Here is a 20,000-nt window from a genome sequence, read left to right on the forward strand (position 1 = left end):
TATAAAAATGTGGAACTGAATACATAAATATGTAGATAAATAATCATGTATGCAAATAAAGGCTACTCTTTTCCGGAAGAGTGCACTCAGTGAAAGGAATCAGGTGGTGAGCACTTTTGATAAAGAATTGTTTATATTCTTTTCAGATTGAGTTCATTTGAATAAAATAGATAATCTTTTTAAAATAAGCGTTCCAACTATTGTTAAGTGAAATTAGAATATTGAACATACAATACAAACACAGTATGACACAGAATACAAATCATTACTAAGGCGAAAACTTTGAATCATAAAATATTAACGCAAAAATATCAACAGCAACTTTCCAGAATTAGTAATAGAGAAAAGACAAAATATTAATGACAATAAAATCTCATACCTGTCCAGTATTAGCAATTGTAAGATACTTAGTTTGTGTCTGCAGGAACTTTACAGGTTCTAAGATAACCTCGGTGGTGTCTACAGTCACTTGTGGCAAAAACTCGTTCTCCAGCTTATCAAGTTTCTTCATTACTTCTTCATATATTCTGCGATATCTCCTTGTATCTATCACCTTTATCTATGAAAAGCATATCAGTATTAATCTAAAAGAATTATTCTTTTTATCCTTTCAAATAAAAATGCATAATTGAACTCCTACTTCTACATCTTTTAAATACATTAATATAAACCTGACACATCCTTTACAGTACAGAAATATTCTAACACTATATGAATTTCACAATTTTTTTTTTTTTTCTGATAATCAATATCTAATGTGTTCTTTTTTGTCAGTTGGTAATATCTACATTTCTGTCCTGATGATACAAATAGTTATGATAAATTATTTCCAATTTTCATTATTCCATTGCATTTTGAATCTTTGTTCACTCAGACCAGTTAAAATTAAGGTGAAGAGTCGTCGGTACGGGTTACAAATTAAGATTTTTTCAAACTTTGACTGTGGATACACGAGCATGTGACGCACCCCGGGCGCCGGTTGCCAGATGCGTAACGCACTCCTTTCCGCGGTTTAAATGTCTGGAGTATTTAAATGCCCTCACGTTGGCACACCCCTTTTTGCTTCATGCTTTGTTTTTCTTGTATTTTCAACGTTTTTGGGCTGCTTTTGCAAATTTCTTTGGTATGATACTGCAGTACGATAGTTTAAGCTGCGTTCAGCAGGCAGGCAGCAGCAGCAAGGACGGGAGAACAGTGCGAATTATAAAGTTGTCGGGAGTATACATGTTTTGTTTTCAACCTGTTGAAAACCTGGCAATATGTCATTTATATATAAGAAATGCATAATATATGATTTATGATGCATTATGATATGTAAATGACAGGGAACCAGGAGCCTTGACATCTGAAAGTATACTTTTCAGAGAACACTCCCACCTAACCTAACCTAACCTTTACATAAAGATAAAATTAAAATAAAATTACCTGAACAAGGCCTGACCCTCTACCACAAGACTCATATTAGAGGCCAAGGAATTGTCTAAGTAGATATTCACATTTGGTAATCATTGGTTTGACCTTTATGGTGTAATGACGATGAATGACAAAATCTGCTATTTTCTCAAAATCATATTTTCATGCATGATAGTAAGATTAACTTTGTAATTATGTGATTTTAATAATTCTTGTTGCAAAATGATCATCCAGTTCGTATCTCCTAACTGTAGCTAGGTCACGCATTATTTCCACCAAATACATTTTTACTGAAAAAATTAATAGCGTTTTTTGGACGAAAAAAAAAGGCACTTTTTTGCAAGGTAACTGAAACATTGTCATTTTAGATAGATTTACATAAATGCTACATTTGGTACTCCTATTTGTTGACTAACTCTGGTCAAAAGGAAACTGCAGTACTATTCACTATAAGGAAACTATTACATAATTTGTGAATTCTATCATCTTGCTAGTTTTTTTGTTTTTTTTAGCACAAAAATTTACGCACTTTTTAAAATAAAATTTCCTGTGCTCAAGCATCACATATCCATGCACATTGTGTAAAATAATTAATGACCTAGCTAAAAAACTAAAGCAAGGAGGACCAGATAACGAATTTTGTGATCGTACCGACGACTCTTCCTCTTGAGCCACATAATCTTTTACAATCTGTTGTTGCCAGCAATGGCTTAAATACAAGATTTGTTATACATGAAACTTTTATTTCTTTTGCAAATGGTATCTATACTAACAACAATATCATTTATACTAATCTTGAATCCTATTTATCAAAATCAAGACAAGACCACATGAAAATCCTGGGAGTGCATGCATACATGCATTGATCAATGTGGGTTTGTTTTATCAATTTTATTTGCACACAAATGGCTCTAGTGCTGCATAATCCCCAAGGAATCAATAACCAGGTCTTGCTAACCTCACCTATCTATCTCATTCCTTGAGAGTTCAGGAAAGTGTTTTATATTTGTAGCTATTATTTTATTAATAAACTATCATCATCATAAAAACAGTATAATAATAATGGTAATAATATTGATAATATAATAACAGCAACATTGCTAATAAAAAATATGAATAAAAAAAAGCAGTAGACAGTGCATGTACTTGGCACCAACAGGTTAAAAATAGGTTGGGATAGGACTCTTTCATTAATTTTATTGAAGAATTTCTTTAAAGCCCTTCGATGATTCAGCATTCATTTAATTTTTTGGCTCTTTAAACAGAAGGAAGCTGAGAAATTTGATCATCAGTTTTGCACTGTTCCTACTCAAACTTTTTTCCTGTAAGAGAACTGTCTTAATGCTTTGCTGGTTAATGGCTACTTCACTCTAAACAGAACTCCTTGTAATACATATTGAAATACTGTGAATAGGAATGAGTAATATTACAATGCAAAATAATTATGTAATTGACACATGTTATTTTTGAGTTCTAGTGAAGGTGTGACATCAAAACAAGTCAATGACATTTCATGCAGTAAGATATTGTTCATTCTCATTCAAACCAATGTTACCATACAGTATGGGACACCTAACATTATGTCCAGTTTGGATTATATATCATTCTGAATAAAACTGCATATCCTTCCTAAAAAGTTCTACTTTGTATTGTGATAAATGAGAACATTATAGTTTGCAAAGTAATCATTGTTGTGACCAAGTAATATGTAGTCAGTCATCAGACCTAATGCTTGTTCAATTTCAGGTTTGTGTTCTTCAGTAAATCTGTGGAGAACTGGAAATGTTACAATAAAAGAAAACTTACCCCAGCCTGGAAAACAGCACTAACAGGTTTATGGTCACTGATCTTCAAAGCTGGATGTGATCGATAGACATTTTGCACTATTCCATCACCATACCACAGAATTCTATCACACCAAGCTGGTTGCCTTGCCTTTTCACTGAAATTAAATTCAATGTTGATGTAAGAAATTATTATTTTTTAATTTTCTATATATCACAAATAGTTGTAAGATGATCAATAACTTTTACCAATATCTAAGAAGTACAATTTTTTTTAATATCTACAGAATTCCACAAAATGTCAAACCTGAAATCCATATATCAAAAAAAAATCCATTACTTGCCATATACTTATACTAAAAAATAAATAAATAAATAAAAATAAAATGTAATTAGTTGTAAAAGGTATTTTTTAATTAACACTGCCAGTGCATATATACATACACTGTCCACTGTGGTTTTGTCTTTTATACAATAAAGAAGGGAGCCCCCTGTGCCATACCAAACAACACGTCATGGTGCATGCATAGCCAGCTTCTCGAGGAAAATGTTTTAATGTTTAAGGTTTGAAAATAAATGTGCTAGACATCTGAGGTCATATAGCACTACGGTTAAGTATTGCGTCGGAAAGGGCAAAAGAGAGTTAAAGATTATGATAAAATGTGTTAGATGTCAAAGGTTTAAGAACGTTATAGGATAATATGGTAGTGAAAAGGGGGATAGGGGAGCAAGTGAGCTAGAGCAGAAGTTAGTATAAAGAGGAGGGGAGGGCGATTGAGTGAATTATAGTGTATCTGTCACTGGAGAATGTATAGGAAAAATGTTCTAGGAAGAATAGAGATAACTGTTGAAGAGTAAGAGAAAAATCTGGGGAGAGGGGATGATGTTAAATATCTAAGATTAGAGGGTGATTAATAAATGGGAAAGGTTAAGAAGGTAGATTGATTAAATGAATTGTATTGTGTCTGTGACTGGGGAAGGAATAGGGATAATAGGTGATAATGTTATATATGGTTGTACTAGTAGTAGGGGATTAGGTATCTGGGGGTTGAGACAAAGGATCAGGAATAGGTGAGGGAGTAGTGTCTAGGGGTTTGATAGGGGCAGTGGGGTCTGGGGAAGGATATTGTGATAAAAGAGATTCACGTGTGTATCCAGGAGGGAGTGGGAGGGATAAAAGGGAAGGATGGGGTTTTGGGGGGAGGTTCAGTTTGGGTGGTATGGGCAGTTTGGGTGGTTGAGAGGATGAGGCATCTTAGGAAGGGGTTGGGGGAACATAAGGGGGCAGAGCAAGTGAGTGAATTGCAGTGAATCTGTGACTAGGGAAGGAGTAGGGACACCGATCAAGGAAAACAGAGGTGGCCTTTGGAGAACTAGGAGGAGAAGAATCCAGGGGTTGAGAAACAGGAAGGTGGTGAAGCACTAGGAAAAATGTTTGGAGAGGAGGGGTCTGCAGAAGGACACTGTTGTGATAGAGAGGATTCGTGTGAGTATTCAAGTGGTAGAGAGGGTGGGGTATGTTGGGTGTAGGAGGAAGGGGGGTGGAGGGAACTTGGGAAGGAGGAGGATGAATATCTGCAAATACTTTAAATATAGCAGGAGTAGGAACAGAGGAACTGGGGGGTGGATAAGGGAGCGGAGTGTTCCCTTGGGTCATTTTTAGCAAGTTTCGGATGTCTTCAAGGGTTTCTGAAGAGGAATTTGGTATAGAGGACTGAGAAACAAAGGTTCTCTTATAAGGAGGAGAAGAGGAGATGGATATCTGGGGAACAGATGAAGAAGGTGTAGGAGAGAATGTAGTAGGAGAGTGTGGAGTGGAACGTTTAGGTTGTCTGGTATGACAACTAAAGTGAGGAGGGGTAGGTATCCAGGAAGTGGTAGAGATTGGAGTATCTGGATTTAGGATGGAAAATGGATTTGACTGGTGGATAGGGTGAGTAGACATAGGACGTAGGTTTTGGGTATTGGGAAAAGATGCCTGGGGGGATACAGAAATGTCTTGTGTAGATGGTGAGGGAGCAGAGCGCAGGACTGTTTTGGAATAAGCTGAGAGAGAAAAACCTCGTCGTCGTGCTTCCTGTATGGCCTCACATAGAGTGAGGCCTAGTTTTAATCTGAGGACTGCTACCTCACATTCAAACTTATAGGCAGGGCAGCTCCTATAAAACACCTTATGGGAGTCTCCACAATTGGCACATGTACGTGACTGAGCAGGGCAATTTGAACGGTCATGACCAGGTTGGGCACATAAAGGGCATAGGGGCTGTGGACCGACAATGTTTGGCTGGGTGGCCAAAACGCCAACATTTTTGACATTGATGAGGAAGGGGTTGATATTGTCTGACATAATAAGACAATCCACCAATATAAACCTCATGGGGGAGGTCTTGTCTATGGAAGCTAATCTTGGCAATATTGACATGAGATTTATGTTGGCCTCTAGGAGGAAGAGTGTAACACTGTACTGCCACTGCATCATATTCATCAAGGCAAGAAAGTAGGTCATTTTTACAGTCTGACCAGTCTTTGTTATACATGGGACAAGCATTTGGGGGAATAGAAACAGTTCCAGTACAAGTATTAAGAGTTGGGTGAGGTTCGGCAGGAATGGGCTTGCTAGTAAGGTCAGTAATAGCAGATAGTGCACGAGCTTGAGCTTCAGATGTAACCATGATAAGGTGTGAATGATCAGAGTGACCGCGAAAGGTAACCTTGCCTACTTGTTTCTGGAGGCACTGCTGAAAGAGAAGGGTATTCTCAGAATAGGGGGCTGTGGGTGGAATCACAAAGAATCAATCCCACTTGGCTGGGCCAAATAGAGTACCCAGAAGGTTTGCAGAGGTAGAGGTAGTAGACGGACGAGGGCGAGAGGAAGATGGGATGTGGAGTATAGTTCTGCCGGGGGGAGGACAATAAGGATGAAGAGTAGTAATAAGGGAAGAGAGGGTTGACATTGAAGAGGGCCGTGCTGTAGGGTATGAAGAGGAGAATATTGGGGATGAGGAAAAGGTATTTTCCAGGGGTTGAGTAATAACCTGAATGGGTTTTTCAGAATGACTAGAGTTGTTCGTAAGCGTCGAAGAGGGGGTATTAGCATCAGTGGTCGGAGCCGTGGCCATAGGAGGGGCAGGGGTCGGAAAACCATCAAAATCAAATTCAGATAGGCTATTTGATGAAGGGGCAAGCCTTAATGCCTCTATCAAGGGTAAGGAATCTTCATTACTGGCCATGGTGAGCCCGAATAAACTAAGGAAAAGAAATGGTCTACCCCTTAGAGTCCCCATAAGGGGTAAGGGCTAAGTAATTAAACAAGGGAATACCATGCCCATGGCTCCCGGAGGCCGTTCGTGACTGACACAAAGCCAGCCTTTCATCCTTTCAGCAAGGATCTCATACCTTAGGAATGGGATAGAAGAAGGGAGTAAAGAAGATACGGAAGAGGAAAGAAAAGAAGAAAGGACCAAGCAAAATTAGTTAAGGCAAGGGCTGAGGCCCAAGGTAGGGGTAATCCTCTACATTGGGTCTCAGTCCCCGTCTCCTAAGCCCTCCCACGACGACAACAAGCTTGGTTTTGGGAGGGTTCCCGAGGAAAAATCAGAAGCACGGGAAATACAAAATTACCCCACTCTTTGTTCTTGGCTAATGCACTCTTCCTACCCTGTCAGCGGGAGGAACAAAGGCAATAAAACCCCCACGAAGGCTTTCAAAGGCAGCGTACAGCTTGGGTTCATGAGTTCAGTTGTAATCCCATGTGACTCACTTGGCTTTTATTTTCATTTTCTTTTATTTCTTTTTAAGAATTTAAGGCCAATGGTTTTTGGTTTTATGGTTGGCAGATATGGGAATCCACATTTTGTGTGGGCTTGTACACACAACACACCACCTACACTTCTTCTATTGTCTCACAGATACATGGGTTCCAATCCCTTACTTGGGTGATAGTGGCCTCACCCTATGCAGGTGTTAACTTGATCTACGCTACCAAAGAAAATTTAAAGATAAACTTTTGATTGTGAGAAGACCTTGAAGAGACAAGGTATTACAACATGATGATGTGATAGGATTGAATTGTAGCATAAATGGGAAAATTTTGTTCAAGTATCTCAAAGGAGTTAGCCTACCTGAACTTGTCTACATATCCCATTCCTTGAATTTTCATTACAAAATATCAAGATTTTCATTACAATTATCATTGTTCACAATATTATCGCCATCACCAATAACAATAGTAATGCTGATGTTGTAAGGCTATATGTACTACAAACAAATGGTGAGACAAGCTTAATCATTTGTGAAAAATTTCTACATGGAAAAGAAAACTGGTATATGAATCTGTTGGATACAGGTGCCTGTATATGGCTGAAAATCTAGGCATTAGGTTTATTTGAGTGGTAACTCTCCTGCGTGTATGACTTATAGGCCCATGTCAAACAAACACTTGTGTGTAATGCCAAGACTCCTTGCCTTGCAATGTTATCTCTTTTTCTGCATCAACACTTTTCAGCTTTTTTTCTATGACAGCATATTCCCATCATTCAGCCTTCAGCCAATTTTTTTTCAGAACATGATGGTCACATCACCCATATCCAGTGGGATAACCATAATATAGCCATCTTGTCATGATAAAAAAAAATGGCTGACAAGAATGTCTTGTCATGAGTATATAAAGTACTGGAGTGAAATTAACTCAGTGGGCCTTCAGGAAGGAGCTCATTTATGAGCTCCAGCAGGATTTGCACTGATCAACAAAGGTGGAGTTTACAATTCATCAACCATGCTTAGAAGAGGGTCATCTCCAGGGGGGACACTATGTCTATGCACATGAACTTATTCCTGCCCACTGTTACCAGTAGTGTTATTGAAAACCTAAAAATATGAAAATATAAAAAATAACATAAACATGATGTTACTTATGCCTGAAGAGATGTCTGGGGTCTGCTTAACTAAAGCAGTCTATCATCTTGACACAGTGTGCCATATTCATTGTGACAAATGTAGAAAAGGATATAGGATAACATATAATATATAACATAGGATGTACCATATTCACTGCGACAAATGTAGGAAAGGTATGAATGAGAATTACTATCTTTACATTACAAGAGATGTATTTGACTAATTTTCATTACATCTGTATCATATATGCATGAATACATGTATTTCTGATGAAGATATAATAAACTGGTTCAAATTTTCTCTTGTATTGTGAAGATATCAACTTTCAGTCATAACTTTTATACATTGCTACAGCATAATAAATGACAAATATAGACCTCAGAAAATGACAAACGGGAAAATCAGATTGGCAGGAAAGGGCTAACAGCATTGCAAAGTGGAGGCAAGGAGATTTGACACAGCAAGGGAGTGCTCATGTGGGCCAGGCCTACAAGCTACACACCCTGGAGAAACACCACTCAAGTAAGACTACTACCTGGATTTTGGACCATGTGCATGCTAAGAGGCACCCAGATCCAACAGGTTAAACACAGTGAGGAGGCACTATGGAGAAAAGTAGATGATGGTATAATCAATACTGAAGAAACAGTAAGATCACACAATGAAAAATATTCACCACAAATTAGAAAACATAAGGAATGAGAAAATAATACATGGGCAGTTCCTAAATTATATGGTTGAGGTAAACTGGGATAAAACATGGATAAGGATTAAAAAGCACACTTGAATGGGTGTACTAAATCCCTAATATGTAGTACACTACAACAATCATTAAGAATAAAATATCAACTGCCACATCATCTCAGCATAAGCTGTATTGAGAGGTAAAACTGCAGATCGTCTGGTGAGGTAATGGATAAACTGGCACAGGAAGAATACAAAAGAAGAGATAATATGTTGCAAGGTACATCCATGGGCAGTTGTGCTCAAAGGTAGGATTTGAAAGAGCTGACAAATGTTATGAAAAACCAGTGCAGCTGAAAATAAAAAAAATTTAAATCTTATAAAACTTCATGATACAGTGTGATAAGCCTGTAGAACACAGAGAACCAGAAATTGTGTTCACAAACAATCAGGAGAAAGTAAAATAATCAAGGTTGCAGGTCCAGGCGATAGCAAGGTGAAGGAAAATGAGAAGTAGAAAATTTGATATGAAAAATTAAAAGATATAAAAGGCATGTGGAAAAATGAGAGCTCTGATAATCAGAGCTTTTGGTACTTTCAATATCCTGTGGTTAAACTAAGGGTTAAGATACACCAAACAACAAAAGCGGTGTTGCCTCACCAGACCTGGCTCGGAGAGATCATGTCCTTCTTCCCCTGAAAGGAGGCCCACGTTCAAACTACCAGGACATAATTAGGATGGTTTAAATGTAAGGAGGAGGGAAATTACAGAAATCAGGTAAAGAAGTGCAATCATGACTGAAATATCTATGGAGAGAGAGAAAGTGAGGGATTGTTTTTGTTTCTGTTGAGTTGTTGATTTGATGAATATTTTGGACCTACCTGAAGAAATATGTTATCGTATATCATTTCAAAAATAATCATAATGAAATCTTATCACATAGTTTTAATTAAATTCCTTATCATATTTTCTATATAAAAATTCTTAATCATTGTTGGAACTGACTATTCATACTAATATTCGACAGATGGAAATATCCTTCATTTGCATTATCCCAGAGCTGTATATTAATATATGGCTCTGCCTTATCCTAAACAGCTGCTCTCTTTCTCACTCTCCTCTGTCTTATATCACCTGGATCCGCTATTTAGATAATGGTAAACTTTTGATATGTTATTTGTAAAGTAGAATAATACTCATGACAATATTTCATACACCATTATATTTTCCAAATTATTTCAATTATTTCATTACCAAAAATAAAGAAATCAATATGTAAAAGACGGACTGAACAGGAGACTTTGAAAGTTTGTTTGAATAGTTTGGAGGGGAAACCCCAACATGGTGTTGGACACAAGCCGCTGAAACACCTAATAAAGGCGTAAAAATAGGTAGAGTCAATGCTGAAGGAATAATCCCTTAGCCTTGGCTAGAGTGAATTTAAACTCAGCCTTTTGCAGGGTGAGTGAGCAAGCGTGAGTTGGGAAGATGCCCAATCTGTCCAGGTCTAAAGACTGTTACCAAATAATTTGACTCCAAATGAGTTTCGCAAAACCTACATTCTATATACCCCTCTATCACTACATTATTGCAGTGCTACACACATTCACTGCATTTCATTTTACCTTATATATTTTCACCAACAGTTTTGGAGACATTATAATGAATTAGGTTTACTGATGAAGCACTTTAAATTAATTTGTATCTCAAACTTTAAATTGATCTAATCAATATAAACACTGTACATGATTGATATAATAAATATAAATACTTTTTTTAAGTATATTATTGTGAGCGGCGTAGGCAAGTGGCCCATTACACCCAAGCTGACCCTAACCAAACCGTGCTTCGCAATTCATGAACGCGACTGGCGGTCATAGTTCATAGGGAGGGCTGTAACCAGTAATAGCTTCTGCTAAAAGCATGGAACGATTATTGAGAGGAAATAACAGCAATAGTTTTGAGTTTACTTCAGAGGTATTTGATATAACCAAAATATACACGATAACAGATATCTTTCTAGTGGTTCTTGGTATTAATATGTTGACGTCACATAGCCCCACTCGCAAATCCTCAAGTATACGCCATATAAATGCATTTTGGCAAGCATGTGGACAATAATGGAACTAAAAAAATAGTTGCAGAAGGGAATTACTTAATGCACACAAAAATAAGCCTTTAAAAGAAAATAAGAGTTATGACATTATGGTTTCTGAACCACTCACGACTCGAACACTTAGCCAATCACAGGGCATCCAGTAATTTAGAGACGGTTGTCACAACAACCCTGTACATAGGAGGCCCCCATATGAAATAAAAAAGAAAACAAGGGAATCTATACTTAAACCTTTACACCCTGTTACCCTCAAAATTTTGTGGCCTAAGCCATTTATTTATGTTTGGTAGTTCAAGAAGCGCAATTTGAGACGATACATTATTCACACCCACAAATATTACACACACAGTGTGTGTGTGTATGCGTGTGTGTGAAAGAGAGAGAGAGGGGGGGGAGGGGGAGATGCTAGCCTTGATAGGATGGGACTGAAACATAGCGGAACACTCACTCCTTGCTTTGCCTAGCGAATTCAGATCAACTCCTTCCTCCCCCCCTTTCCTAACAATGTCCAGGTTGTTTAAACGTGGGTCACCTCTCAGGGCAAGAAGGGCAAGATCTCTCCAAGCCAGGTCTGATGAAGCGTCACTGCTTTTGTTGTTGGGTGTATCTCTGGAAGTCATGCAAAAGATGGTGGTGCTGGGCACTTACAGAATACCACAGAGTGGTCTGCCCTTTTTGGATCAATATGAATAATGGTTTTATTGGCCTTCCCTTTATATAACATGACATAGATATCATAAATCCAAAAATTTTGCCTCAAGATGTATGACATACCTGGACGTAAAATGCCAATATCTCTACTTTATCTCAACCTTATCAATGTTTTTTCTTTTTTCTTTTTTTCCTTCTTGGGAAAGTTGTTGGAAGTAAGACACAGAACAATGGATGGGGGAAGATACATGGTGGTGGGATGTAATATGGGGGGAAATGGATATATGAGGGAAAGTGGGTGGTGGTGGGAGGTTACATGTTGGGGAAAAAGATGATACTGGAAAGAAGGGAGTCTTCATGACAGCCCTGACTCCAAAAGTGATTTTGAGCTGGATTATCTCTCCTAACATGACAAAAATTTGGATTTGCAGGAGCTGCTGTCTGAAACAGGGTTGGAAAGATTCTCTAAACCCAAGTTTTTATGGATGATGAGACCCTTCAGGGATGCAGTCATGTCCTAGTCAAGGTGTATTCAAACATAACTGCAGCTTGGACCATCATTGACAGTGAACTTCTACATTATGATACCAAAGCAGGCTTGTTTTCAATGATGTAAACAAAAGAAAAATTGCCCCAAACTTTCAACTTTCTGGTAAAAACAGGAAAATCTTCCAAAGCACTTCAGATTCTCTGGATATTCATAAGTCAATGCCATCCAAGATGTTAAATCTACACCTTTGAACATATTATTCTTTTTTGACAATTGTGGACATCCTTATCCAGGAGACATCCAGGAAAGTTACTTCAATTCATTTTTTCAGTCTGTTATTCATGTCTGTAATTTGCAACAGTTTTTGTTTCTTTTCAGCAAAGATTACTTAAATGGCTGTTTTTTTCAGTTACTAACACCACTGTGTTTTTACATGAAGGCTTGTCCCAAAACTTCCACCAATCTTGAGCTCTAAAAGAAGCTGTTCTGGTCAAAAAATATTCTCATGTCCTATCCCTGTAATTACAGGAAATGAGGAGGGACAGATTCAAACTACAGACCCAATATTTCCGTGTCATCTCGGTAGCGATTGTCCATGGAAACTGAGGCCAATACTCATTTTTTTTCATCAGGTCACATTCATACATGCTTCTTCTGTGAGGGTATCTGTTAATGAGAAACTTCTTGAAAGCATGGGGCAATTTGGGGTTATAGTTTACATCATTGACAAAAAGGCATGCTTTGGAATCATATTGTACAAGTTTACTGTCAATGATGGTCCAAGCTGCAGCTATGTTTGAACCTTAAGCATACACATGGACCAGGACATGACTACATCCCTGAAGGGTTTCATCATCCTGATGGGTGACACAAGCCTGTTTGGAAAAGAGAAACCAGCTTCACAGCAATAAGCTTTTTTTACTCCCCTTAGAGTCAGTATACAAACACAACTGGTACAGGGCAGCTCAACTGCAAGTATGTTCACAGACCTGCTGGGGTCTGGGGTACTGTGGACATTTGCAGCACTGCAACAGGCATGTTGTGCTTTCAGTAGTATGACAAGATGCCTATCTATCACAATACTACCCACTGTTTACAGAAGCAAAATGGTTACAATCTCAGGCTGACCAGGCTGCAAGAGATACCCAAGGTAGTCACCGACTATTTCAGGACAAAGGAGATGGATTTGGGTGACCAGTTAGCTTATTCTTAATCATCCATTCACAAGGCTGTCAGGTAGTACAATATCTTGTCCTTCTTTTTTGATATGGTGGATAGCAATGCCTTTCAGTGCACAAAGCAGCACCCACAGGTTATATGGTTTAGCTGGTTTTCAGGAAGGAGCTCTTATGCAGGTTCCTTGATGGACATTGGTAAAGGAAGAGCTGAACCGTCTCAAGCAAATGAAGACAGATAACAAAAATAGTTAAAACCACAGTGGACAACATGCATACCAAGAATAAAGTGGTTAAGCCTAAAAGACTTCCCCCTCTCCCCAACCATGGATGTGAAGAGAAGGAAGAGATTCAGATTTCATAATCATATCCAATATTTCCTTGTAACACTCTCTATACTATTACATTACTGGTACAACAATGTCCTACCTTCTACCTCCTCCATTTTACACCTCAAAATTTTCAGTCATCATAAATATTTTTCCTTTTTCTTCCTCCTGCTATGATAAGTTTAAGTAACAGAACTAGTTCATAACTATCATTGCTAACACACAAATGAGATTTTCAAAATTTCTCAATTTGTGGGTATTTGTTCTTCCTTTAACCCCTTTTATTTCATAAAAAAAATACTGTGACAGAAGAGACATTTGGCTTATTTGAGAGGGGGGAATTTTCAAATAAGATGTACTTTCCAGAAATAAGAAAAATAGCACTTGTCCTTTTTTTCTAGGAACTAATATAAAAATTGAAAAAGAAAAAAAAATGATAAAGACCAGCCCATGTAAAAGATGATGGTATGCGGATTATCTTCTGAAAGAACTTTTCCAATAGAATAACAATTTTCTTTCCTTGTTTTGGGAACCATTCTTCCTTTTGTAATTATTAGCTATACAAGATATTGAATCTAATATACCTCATGCTTCAATCATTAGCATAGCTAACTGCATATAACGTGAAATTATTCTATAACATTTAAGGGGAGCATGCCTACAAGTAGGATGGGAGGGCCATATGGAAAACCATATATAAAGAAAAAATAAGCCTTCCAATTTTCTTCAAATATCGACATTCTATGTATTTCAAAAGCATATGTCTTTTGTTACTAAACTGGTCAGGTTCCCTCTTGCAGAATATTAATTACCCCCAGCATTGCATGCATTATAATTTTAAAAATCAGCTAAAACATCAATTATATACTAAAAGATTGGCAGGAGTATTTTTTTTTTTCTGACTTGGTTTTCTCATAAACAAAAAAGAAAGAAAATCTGATTAAAATCAAAATTCAAAAGTATCTTGTTTTCAAAAATCCAACAAAAAACAAGAAAAAAAGTTCCTGCCTTTTTTCATAAGCTATCAAATGATAACAGCAAAAATCATATTGAGTAATCACTCTTCACAAATAGCAGTGTGTGATATGATTTTTTTTTCTTTCTTTCTTTTTTAATAATCTAAAAAATAAATAAATAAATTAGGTATTTCAGTTGATTTCCTGTTAATTTTCTTCAACCAAACTTTATCCTCTATTTGCTCGGTACACCATATTCACTTATCTTTCAAATACTGTTCTTTACATGAAGATATGCAGACTGATTCCCAAGTTAGAGCACAAAACATATGTGACCCCTATGAAAAGTAGGAAAATCCTTAATTTTGGCAACATAGCCCAATGCACAAATGCAGTTACTGCGTGTATCAGACTGCTTGTATTAATGTTTTTTTTATGTACATGTGTTCATATGTCTGTATGGAAATATACATACAGTGTACACATGTGCACATACACATATACATGTGTTCTTGTATACACATATGTCTTTGTTAATGTGTATCCATTCCCATGCAAACATATATCTATGAAAACACATGTACATGTGCACATAATGTATATCTGTGAAGGAGATATAATAGACAGACAAACAAACAAACAAACAAAAACTGATGTCAATTTCTGTGTATTATCATTAGCTTTCCAGTAGTATGAACAAAAATTTAGATCAGATAAAAACTGTTTGAGAACAGAAGCTCGAAAATTTTAGTTAATAAGAAAAAAGAAAACTGAATATTTCTATTCATTTTCTGAATCTTTCCTTCAATGAAAAGTAATCTAATTACCAAAGAAACTACATTCAATTCTCTTTTAAATACCATTGTTACAAGAAGATAGATTAATCTTGAAGTTACAATAATAACAAAAAAGGTACTGTCATGAATGGGTATTTCAGCAGCATAATCCACACATAAATGTAGTTAGACAACTCAGACAACTTGTATCATATACATTTGCTTATATATATGCATGTATGTGGATGTATATATACACAAATGTACATATATGTAAACTTATGTGCCCTGTGTATAAATATGTGCATAGGTGTTCCTCTGTGTGTGTGTGTGTGTGTGTGTGTGTGTGTGTGTGTGTGTGTGTGTGTGTGTGTGTGTGTGTGTGTGTGTGTGTGTGTGTGTGTGTGTGTGGGTGGGTGCGTGCGTGCGTGCGTGCGTGCGTGCGTGCGTGCGTGCGTGCGTGCGTGTGTGTGTGTGTGTGTGTGTGTGTAAGCATGTGTACGTGTGTAAATGTGCATGAGTGTGCAAACATGTGCAGAGATAACATTTTGAGTAACAAGCATTTTGCAGTTAACCCAAAGTCGACGAAATAGAGCATTCCCTTTGGCAATGCTTGGTTAAATGTTTCTGCACATAGATGGCTCTGCCAATGCTTTGCCACAAAGGAGTCAATTAGTAGATCTTGTGACCTCACTTTGAAAAAGCAGGAAAACACTTTTTTTTACTAAAGCTATCAATACTGACACTGTTATTTTTGTTAAACACATTATAATTACTATATTGTTACTGACATTACTAACAGCACTATCAAATACTAGAAGATATTACTGAAAATCAAGGAAAAAGGTAAACACATGAGACAGGTAGTTCACATAATTGGCTCATTGGTGACAGTACTTGTGGAGCAATCTATATGTAAAAACAATTACTAAATTCAACACACACCCAGCGGCTTGGAGTTAAGGAGTGTTTCACAGCTACTAAGTGACCTGCAATTGTTTTGTTCATTGGAAATAACTGTTCAGAAAGCGTTGATAGTCGCCAAAATCTAGATCCCATAAAGTTCAATGTAATGTAAATATCATTCTAAATGGCTTTTTAGTCTTTATATTTTTGATCAAATATTTACTAAAAAGTAGCCACGTCATACAACTTTTTTGTCTCCTCAATTACTTGGGCTCTTAAGGACTCCTGCAAGGCTCTCAGAGCCAGTGCTGAGCCAAATGGCTCACTCCCTTATGTAAACAAATGACTGGCATTGCTTATTTTTTTCAAAATAGAGGCTCACCATAGTTTATGTCTTATTGCCAAACCCTAAAGTTTCAGAAATGATGTTTATGTCAGGAAGTTAAATTATACCTTCCACATTCATGTAAAACAAATGAAAGTTTTGTTGATGTTTAGTTTCCTTTTTTATATAATAAATCCTTAACATTGGGAGAAATCAATTATCAAATGACACTTTTGTACTTCCATGACCCATCTCAGTAGATAATGTCAAAATAGAATGTTTGATTTTCATTCCAGTAAGGAATATATACATTTGTAAAAATTGCTGATGCAGCACTGCTCTAGCTCAGAATGATATATTTCCTATACTGCCTAGTTTTTGTTGGCAGGAATTTATATTCAAATGGGTAACTCTACATTTGTATATGAGTCTGGAACTAGTTATAACTCAATTTTGACCCTCCTGACACAACTACCCCCAATGAGTTTAGGGACAGTCCCTTTAATATCTGTTTAAAGCATTCTTTCTGGTACAGTAGAAAAAAGTACCCATTATGTATGTCCTATTTACATGGAAAAAAGTCAAAGTTGAAAAAAATGAGTACCATTCAATATACCTTGGATAAACATTGCATCTCAATCTCAATCATGCATATAGTACAGGTAAGCATATATCAAGTATATATGGTTGGTTGCTGGGGGTGGAGAAAAGAATTAAGGCAAAAGTGATAGTCTTTGTGTTTGTGAAGGCGCTCTTTTTGTTATGCGTTTGTTTAATTTGTCAGAGAAGTTTTTATGTTTTTCTTTTTCTATGATGTACTGAGGTAGCCTGTTCCAGGCACATATAGTACATGGGAAGAGAGAGTGCTTGTAAGAGTGTGGGTGTGGTATGTAAGGAACTTACTCTTACATGAATTCCAAGTACAATGTGAGTGCTTCTTACAGGTATTCTTGTTTGTTAATGTCCATAAGGTTAGTGATCTTGTACAAGATTGTAAATCTGTGTTTGTCTTCTTGTCTTAAGCTGGTCGATGTTCAACTTTTTTTTTTTTTAGGAGAGTTAGAATAGCAGTGTATGCATAAAATTGTGTGTAAAAAACATGGCTGCCCTAGTGTTGATCTATGTCAAGTTGGAGTCTACAGTCATCTTCAGTGTTGACCCCTACAATCCAGATGATGTTACTGTCCCATTACTGAAAAATCTGGTTTGCAGGCCAGGTGATCTGAACATGCCATCATTGGACAAAATGGCCGTGGGCTGGGTGATGCGAACTTGCCGTCATGAGAGAAGGCCAGGGTGACAGAAAAGACTCCCTTTAACATTATTCCCATCAATAAACAAATATGGAATGTAATGTGTGTAAGCCGTGACTGGAAGAGTACCGGTTCAAGAGAGGATGCCATTTCTATACTGCACACTGTATTCCTGGCTGCTGTGACCAGCGGCACTGGATGTATTACAGAAAACTGAAAATCACAAAAAATAAGATATACAACACAAATAACCAAACGTATTTTTTTTTTTTCTTTTTCTCACTGCGTTATTCACTACACATATATAATATGGAGTCTGCGCAAGGAAAATAATCTATTACAATCTGGAAAAAGCAAATCAAAAGACAAATATGTCAAAAAAGACAAAAAAAAAATTACACAAAATAACTTTGCAAAGGAGAGGCACAGTCTTGTCACCACTCATGGGTGTTAACACGCACCCGGCCTGTGTGCCACACGCCCGTGGTTGGCTACTTATGTAACCCACTGCCTGTATTTTCAGTACCATGATTTCCATGACACAACTGGATCCAGCGGGTTAATTGGTAAAAACAGAAAAAATAATAATAATAATAAAAAAAAAAAATACATAATAATAATAATGTACACGGCAAAAAGTCTAGCAGCAGAGTTACAGGTGGATAGCTGAAGATCATTCATATATAGAAGGAAAAGAAGGGAGCCAAGAACAGTTCCTTGTGGAACACCTGAAGAAACAAGGACAGTCAAAAGATGCACCATCAAGCAAGACATGTTGTGTCTTAAACATCAGAAAAGCAGTGATCCAGTGAAGAATTAGTTCTGTGATTCTGTAATACCTTAATATAAGTGTCAGTCTTCCGTAGGGGACTTTGGTAAGGCTTTAGCAAAGTTGAGCATTATGGCATCAACTTGTTTAGTGTCACCGTAGTCTAGTTATTGGGCAATGTGTTGTGGGTCTGTAAGGATGTTGTGAGGCTCAATGTGGTTCATGATGTGTTTGCCTATTACAGATTCAAATATTTTGCAAATGATCAGTGTGAAGGAGATGGGGCAATTGTTTGTTGGTTCTGTACGGTTCCATGTCTTGAAAAAAGCATTGGTATTTGTACACAGCCAGTCTACAGGTAAGATGTTTGAGACAAGAGGGTGAAAATAGATTGTAGGATAGGATTAAGGGAAAGGGAGGAGGACATCAGGATTAAGGCAGGGATTTGATTTGGTCCAGTGGCTTTGTTTGAGTCCAGTGTTATCAGCAGTTTCTGAAGGACATCAGTTAACCCATCAGCGACGGGTGAAATTTTTGGCAAGATTACATATGCACCGGCTTTTTGGCGCGCACTGGCAGTTTCCCCTGTTTGCGCCCGGCTCGATCGGTAGTTTGCAAGCGACATATAGCACCTAAAAGCTTTTATTTTGCTAAAATTTATAAAAATATTAAAATTTTGAAGGTTTACCTTCACTTTAGGTGCCATTGCCTAAAATCTTTACCATATAAATGAAGCCGCTACTAATGGAGAAAAACAAGCTCCGTCCGACGAGCCAGTAGCGCGGGAATGGGCATGGCATGATGCCCCCGGCGTTTGGTCCACAACAGCCATGGCATGTACGTACGTGACACCCGGTGCCAATGGGTTAATATGTAGTGGAGGAATTGGAGGGTAAGGGCTATCTGGCATGTCAGGTGTATTGATGGCTTCTTGTGTGAAAATGGATTGAAAGTGTGTGATAACTAAATATGTTTTGTTTGGAGACAACAAAGGGGGAAGAGGAGAGGGAGGAAAAAGTGGGAGCTGTGGGGAAGGAGGCAGGAGGGGGTAGGGTTGAGGAGGAGGAGGAAGAGAGGGAGGCAGCAGCATAGGATGGGTGGAAATGAGAAGAGGATTTGAAGAAAAGGAAAGAAGAGAGGGGAAGGGATGAGGAGGGTAAAGCAGCAGTTGGAGCAGGAAGTTAAGGAGCTCAAAATGAGTATGGGGTACAAGAGTCAAGAGAAGGCCTAGAGCAATAGGAAAAGGAGCTCAGTTATATGGTGAATTAAGTAGGCCACATCCATCAGAGATGTACAATACTATTGTTAATAGTCCAGAGACCAGATGCAGCTGATATGGTACCAGTCGGAATGCATGGATCTCTGACAACAGTTGTCGCACTGAATGACACTTTGGCCCAATTTGATGGTCTTGGTGCAAGTTATGCATGGATACTTGAGACAGTAAGGGACAGTGGTAACATTAGCACCAGTATC

General features: G+C 37.6%; 1 protein-coding gene across 1 annotated transcript in view; it reads right to left on the bottom strand.

Moving 5' to 3' along the window:
* Positions 1-379: 379 nt before the first annotated feature.
* LOC113805341 (Oculocerebrorenal syndrome of Lowe) overlaps positions 380-20,000 on the bottom strand; it is a gene marked incomplete at its 3' end in the record, with an annotated part of 21,208 nt that continues 1,587 nt past the window's right edge. Inside the window, 2 exon segments of the mRNA XM_070131686.1 lie at positions 380-559; positions 3,220-3,355. Coding sequence (XP_069987787.1) covers positions 380-559; positions 3,220-3,355 — 316 coding nt within the window.

The sequence above is a fragment of the Penaeus vannamei genome, chromosome 2 (genome assembly GCF_042767895.1).
Source record: "Penaeus vannamei isolate JL-2024 chromosome 2, ASM4276789v1, whole genome shotgun sequence".
In the NCBI taxonomy this organism is placed as follows: domain Eukaryota; kingdom Metazoa; phylum Arthropoda; class Malacostraca; order Decapoda; family Penaeidae; genus Penaeus; species Penaeus vannamei.